General features: G+C 38.8%; 1 protein-coding gene across 1 annotated transcript in view; it reads right to left on the reverse strand.

The window, feature by feature from the left end:
• LOC111822827 (fibrocystin-like) overlaps window positions 1–7389 on the reverse strand; it is a 51176-nt gene that overhangs the window by 1888 nt on the left and 41899 nt on the right. Inside the window, exon 7 of the mRNA XM_023742673.1 lies at window positions 5–134. Coding sequence (XP_023598441.1) covers window positions 5–134 — 130 coding nt within the window. The remainder of the gene's footprint in view (window positions 1–4; window positions 135–7389) is intronic.

Genomic DNA, 7389 nt, shown 5'->3' on the forward strand with positions numbered 1-7389 from the left:
AGACACAGCGGCCTCCTCTCGGCTGCCATCCTCTTCCCGGGCAGCACGGTGGCTAACCTTCCTTCTGGACACTCCATTCAGTGACTGGTGGGGGAGCTGGTTCAGCTTGCCCAGCATGACCTTCATCCTCATATCTAAAGAAGTAGGAGAAGAAATAACTTTAGTTTTCCATCAATTGACTACACATTTTGCATATTTAGCAAAATGCTATATGTTAAATTGCATTCCTGAAAAGATGTTGCCAAATAATTAAAGATTGAGTTGCATCACCTTATAGTTTTCCAAATATCTTTGAAAGTATATTTTCCCTAAAAAGATACATTATCCAGCGCTCATGGTGAAAACTCACAGTTTTAGAGTCTTGCTACGTTAAGGAGGAGCTTGCCTTTATCAGTCTTCAGTATTTAATTCATTTAATATGTTCATTCAGATGGAAATAATCAATACATGCATAGAACAAATGTTTATTGAGCATCTACTGTGTACCAGATCCGGTTCTACAACAGGGAATACAGCAGTGAACAAGATAGACAAAGTCCATACTCATATGGAGCTTGAACCGTAATAACTAAATAAGTGAGAAAATATCAGTTAGGGAGAAATGTTGATGAAGATAAAAGAGGGTGATGTGGGCCAGAAATCTCCTTTAGGGTGGGGGTTCAGGAAGGCTTCCTGAGGAGATGATATTTGAGTTGAGATTTGAATAATGAGTAGGAGTCAGCCATGCAAAATGACTGGTGTAAGAGTATTGGGGCAGAAGGAGTAGCTTGGGCAAAGGCCCTGAAGCAGAAATCAGAATTGTTTTGAGAAACATAAAGAAGAAGAATGTGGCTGAGGAATAATAAGCAAGAAAAATAGAGAATGATTGGAGATGAGGTCATAGATAAAGGAAGGATTTTAAACATTCATTTAAAAATATGTTCATGTTACTATGCACCATTCATTGACTGGGCATTTCAGATCCTGTTTGGCTTCATTTCCTAATCATTTCTTGCATACCTTCTATTTGCCGTCTGGTGAGTTAGGTGCTATTGAGTCTCCTTCCACTTCCCAGTCTCCTGCAGGTATACCTGCTGAGCAGGAGAGCCTCGAGGGCAGGTGTGCCCATGGGATGTAATGCTGACCTTGGGAGCAGACACTCTCCCTGGCCTTTGGGGTGTGTCCTCCGTAAGGGGAAGTAAGATGTAGAACACATTAAACAATTAGAGGACCCTGAGGGGCAGAGTGTGGTGAAGAGCCAAAGCGAGAGGTGTAGATTCAGGGAACTCCAGAAGATTGGAAGAGTGATAGGGCTGGGGACTACTGCCGAGGGTAGGTGCATTGTCAGAGAGAACTCATGCCAGTTTCTACCTTGTCCCAGCAAAACAGCCGCACCAGAAAATGCGTTTGTAGGCATATTTTTCTATTTTTTCAGACAAAGTAAATTTGTAATTAAGTGTCTAATGAAAATCTGATAATACTACTTCCCAGAAAAACACTTCTATGATGTTGATACGTCTACAGGGATTTTCAGTGTAACAAACTGCTGAAGTATGAAAACAAGACCACCGTCAGGCCTTACCAAGCAGGCCAGCTCATTCCTGTATTCAGAAATGCGGTCAAATGAGCTCTACAAACAATTCTTATCTAATACTTGCAGTTTCATGTCAAATTTATAAAATCTGTGATTTTATAAGAAACATGAATATAAATATATAGAGAGATACCCCTCTGTGCTGCAAACTTAACACACTAGGCTGCTAACTGAACTATTGAATGTCTAACTGGGTTTACTAGAAAATGTAATTTTTCGTCTTTGAATTGCAGCTTTCTTATTAGTAAAATGAGATAACTTGCTTTGCTATCTCATAAGGCTACTATGAGAGCAGATGATCTACTACATGTCCAGGTGCCTAGTCAACTGTTAAAACCAGAAAACCAAAGCCGTTACCATCTAGTCGATTCTGACTCACAGCGACCCTATAGGACAGAGTAGAACTGCCCCATAGGCTTTCCAAGGAGCATCTGGTGGATTCAAACTGCCAACCTTTTGGTTCGCAGCCCTAGCTCTTAACTGCTACACCGCCAAGGTTTCCTGTCAACTATTAAGGACCCTATAAAAATCAGCTGTTGTGTTCTTATGTCATATTGTTATGATGACAATGATGATGATGATGATGATGTGTTAATGGCAAAGCTGATGATTACTGGAGGAAGCAACAAAAGGACCAAACATAGGAGTATTTCATGGAAGTTAGTGGAAATGTTGGCTTTAAATAGCCTTGAACATTAAAGTATTTTTTTTAATGTGTACTCTTTTCTGACTTTAATATTTTAAAATTCTTCCAGCTGTATGTCCAAATACAATTCCTTTAAAATATTTTATATATGTTATAATGCTTTATTCTCCAGCTGCAGTCTATTCTAAGCCTGAATATTTTAATTCCTTCCCCTAATTATCCCACCTTTAAGAATTACCTAAGAACACACTGTAGGCCTGAAATAGTGTTTCCCTCCTGGCTTTCAAAGCTCTGTCCCTTCTTTTATTCATCTTGCAAAATATCTTATCACCTTCACAAACTATTCCCTAACTCTGAAGGATAATACATTGAGTGTTGAGGGTATTAATTTATTTGTTATAAACAATAAGTATCACAAATCAATTTTTAAACGATTTTATCAAATGATAGATTTTTTAATACATAAAAGAAAATTCAAGATTATTCCCAAATTAATGACACCTCTATTCATTTATATTCCAATATGTGCTCTTGGAGAGAGACAGGGTTAATAATAATTTAAAATAACATACAGCAATCATAGCAATTACTACATGCCAGGCACCATTCTAAATTTTCATTTAATCCTTACAATAACCCTCGGAAGTTAAGTGCTATTATTACCCCTCTTTTGGGGGGAAGGAGTCCTGGTGGCGCAGTGGTAAAGAGCTCGGCTGCTAAGTAAAAGGTCGGCAATTCGAATTCACCAGCCGCTCCTTGGAAACCCTATGGGGAAGTTCTACTCTGTCTTCTAGGGTCGCTATGAGTCAGAATCAACTTGACAGCAACGAGTTTTGCTTTGGTTTGGTTTAGGGGGAAGGCTCAATTTTTAGAACTGAGGCACAGAGAGATAAGGTAACCTCCTTAAGACCATGCAGAAAATAGTGGCAGAGTATACTTACTTTACAGAATTCAAAATTTTTGGCTCCAGAATCTGTATTCTAAGCACCACACACTATTGTGTAAAGTTAAAGATTGAGATGTGGAGTTGAGAAGAACATTCAGTCCGTTACATGCACATTTGGTTGGATACATATATAGAAGTGTATCATGCATTTGAACGTCATCTCCATGTGCCTTACAGTGGAAAAAGGTTGAGAACTGCTCTAACCCACTGGGAAGGAGGTAGCAATACTGTCATCTACAATTTCCATCCTTGGTTTCCTCATATTTTTACCACTGAATTCATTAATCACTCTTTTATATACAATGAAAACGGGAATTTATTAACCTGTATATTATGCTCCTCTCTGTTTATTGAGAGCTGCCTTGGTTTTTGTTAGGAGACAGTAATCTCGTCTATATCATACTGTATGAAGCAATATTAGTGTAGAGGGTACCAATTTCCTACTTCAATTTAACCCAACAATGAATGGGAAATGAAGCGAAGAAGAGTGAAGGTAACAACATAATATAAATATATATAATATGGAGTTGGAGCAGTAAGATGAGATAATCATGTGGTTTCCATTGTTTCTATGATGCATTGATCAATATTCTGTTAAACCCATGCTAGTCATATTTTCTTTCTCCTTTTCCACAGTATTTTTGCCTAATGTGTATCTGCCATGAACACATAAACGATTCTCTTGCTTAGAACTACGAGAATTTTCAGGTTACCTATATTCCCTATGGGATCTTTGACTCCTTCCGAAGTGTTCCTTGATACCTCAAACTACACTGATTTATGCTTCAGTACTTGTGGACTGGGGTTTCTCATTTGGCCTGTGCAACTACTTCTATTATTGGTCACCTTTCCTTGTGTGACAGTCTTGTCTTCCTCTTAAGACTCTGAGTTCTTTCAGAAAAGGAAATTTTTTTCAACCTTGTGCCCTCATTATGTCCAGTCCCATGCCAAACACTGAGCACAGTATCATCACCATAATTATGCTACCACTCGGAGGAAAAGACATAGTTTATCAGGATCAGCAAATAACCAAAGATGACGAATAATAAATTGTCAGGTAGAAGCAAACTTAAAAAGGAAAAAAAAAGGCTTTGAATTGTATCCCGTGGTAAAACCAATACTACTTCATATATGAGGGATCAGATACTGCACGTCACCTATTTTCAATCCATTGAAGACATTGTTATCCTGTTTTTAAGAGATCGTCATTCAAAATCTGTTCCATCTTGTTCTTCAAGTCTGTATCTATTCATAAAAGACTAATAGGGGTAGCTTGCCTTTGCAGACCCAAAAACATTAAGAATCTCCCCATGAATTATTTACATGGCCGCTCCAATCAGCAACATACCTGACAGACTCCCTAGCTGAAATGAAAGCTCACTGTGTAAGGGTGCCCAAGAAGGCGGGGCTGCCTCCCAGTGTGAGGTTATAGACAGAACTAAGTCAGCACACATTATATGTCAGTGCCGACATCAGAAAGAATCAGATCCTTTGATCTTGGACCTCCACAGGAAGCTTAGATCTCAGACAAATTAGATAAAAAATGAATTTATAGCAGATATGTTTCCTAAGGCATTCAGCTGAATGTTTGGGTTTTAGGGAAGAAAGAATAGTGAGTATCAAAACATCTGAATTGGAATGCTTCCTTGTTGACGAGTCTCTATTAAGCTGGAAAGGTAGTATTTCAAACTGCCCCTCCCTGTCTCCTAGAGGGAGGAGGAATCAAATAACGATAGGTGGGTTTGACCAAATTTTAGGGAGAATGTGATAAAATACAGAGAATATATATCTCTTCTTTACAAAGAGGTGGACTCACTGGTTTCCTTCTGGATTTAGCCACAGTCACCTGTAGCTTTTAGCTGTCACTGTCTTCTTTTGGCTTCCAAAACTTTCTTTTGCCTGTGATCTTTTAATTTGTGTGAATACTAGTCACTGTTTTTTTTTTTTTTTTGGCAATAGGGGCATTAACAATTAACCCTACCAGTCATCTTCCCCTCCTGTGCCACACTGTTAATATTTTCCCAGTCAAGGCTCCACGTCCTACATTAAGAATTAGAAGACCTGAATTCAGCACCAAACCAAAATCTAAGTTGCCATCAAGTCATTTCTGACTCATGGCAACCCTACGTGTGTCAGAGTAGAACTGTGCTCCATAGGATTTTCAATGACTGTGACCTTTTGGAAGTAGATCCCCAGACCTTTCTTCTGAGGTACCTCTGGGTGGATTCCAACCATCAACCTTTGGGTTAGGAGCCAAGTACTTAACCATTTGGGCTACTCAGGTGGCCAAATTTAATACAGAAGGCCCAATATAATTGCCTTGACTTTTGCGCCTAAATAGGGTCTGAAGCAGAGAGATGGATGGCAGATCAGTCAACATAAAGAATGTTACTCCACCTTGGTTTCTCATTTGTCAATAAGGGTAACAGTACTGCCCACATACTACCCATTACCATCAAGTCAATTCTGACTCATAGCAATCCTAGAGGACAGAGTAGAACTGCTCCATAGGGTTTCCAAGGAGTGACTGGTGGATTCGAACTGCTGACCTTTTGGTTAGCAGCCGTAGCCCACCGTAGCTCTTAATTACTGAACTACCAGGGCTCCAAATATTGAAGAATATATGTGCAACAATTAATAAATACTATTAACTATGGCCTGTCTGGACTGATTATTTTATCCTGTAAGTGAAAAATTATGATTTATTTTTAATAAGCAATACACGACATAAGAGGAAGATATGAAAATTAGAGAAACATTAAGAAAGGAAAAATCTCCTTTAGTCCCACATTATATCATAAATGGTTTCCATTTAAGTGGCTCTGTAATACTCTATCAATGGAGGTATTTTTGTAAATCCAATTTAACTGGTGGCATATTGGTTAAGTGCTAACCAAAAGTTAAGCAATTTGAGTCCACCAGGCACCTCTTGGAAACTCTATGGCACATGGGGCAGTTCTACTTTGCACTATAGGGTCACTATGAGTCAGAATCGACTCGATGGCAACAGATTAACTTAACTCACTAATCCATCTGGAATAACTCTGGCGTATTTTTGAAGTGTGAGTTTAGATTGATCACTGCTCTAAATAGTAAAATTTTCTAGTCCCATTTATAGACTTACCCTTCTGTTTCCCTTTATTTCAATTACCTCTTTTATCATATATTACATTTCTATATCTAACTGGGTTTATTTCGAGGTGTTGCACATTCAGTTCCACTAATATCTTGCATCTAAATATTCTTGTGTCCAGGCTCCAGGGAAAGCCTTTCTCTCTCTGTTGGCTCTGGAGGAAGGCCCTTGTCATCAATCTTCCCCTGGACTACGAGCTTCTCCATGCAGGAACCCCAGGTCCAAAGGATGTGCTCTGCTCCTGGCACTGCTTTCTTGGTGGTATGAGGTCCCCCCTCTCTACTTGCTTCCCTTTCTTTTTTATCTCTTGAGAGACAAAAGTTGGTATAGGCCACACCCCAGCAAAACTGCTTTTACATAGGGTCAGGGATGTGACCTGGTTAAGCGTGTGACAATCCCACCCTAATCCTCTTTAACATAAAATTATAATCACAAAATGGAGGACAACCACACAATACTGGGAATCATGGCCCAGCCAAACTGATACACTCATTTTTGAGGGGACGTAATTCAATCCATGACTGTACTGAATTTTATTGCATGTTTTTGAATTAGGAGACGTTCATGTAGTTTTTCTTGTATGAATTGGACATGGTATTTATTAATAATTTCCAAATATAGCTTTACTTTTCTGGAAACTTGCAACAATTTCTAGTCCTTAGCCTTTCCCATGCTATCAGAACATCTTGATACCATCCTTCTCCTCCCCATTCCCTGGCACTCTCATAGATTTGTACTTAGAAAAATTAAATTGAAATTATTTTTTTTATTCCCAAACTATAGCATATATAGTCAATAGGATTATAAAGTAGTAGAGATAAGAAATCTCTAAACTTGATGTTCATAGTCACATGAGCATACTATCTAGCCTTTTCTACATGTCAGTTTTCTATTCTCAACATTGAAGGCATGGATTTCACAAAGAAAAGTGGACAGAGGCCAGACAAAAATCATTATATGATTTGGAGAAGGCAGCACTGAGGTCTGCAACATGGCCATCCTGGAGAAATAAAGGTAGTAGCAAGGAAACTGGGAGAGGAATCTGAGGTGGCCAGCAGAAAGCATACCTGGAAGCAAGTAAGTCATATTTT

The sequence above is a fragment of the Trichechus manatus genome, unplaced genomic scaffold (assembly GCF_000243295.1).
Source record: "Trichechus manatus latirostris isolate Lorelei unplaced genomic scaffold, TriManLat1.0 scaffold00215, whole genome shotgun sequence".
Taxonomy (NCBI): Eukaryota; Metazoa; Chordata; class Mammalia; order Sirenia; family Trichechidae; genus Trichechus; species Trichechus manatus.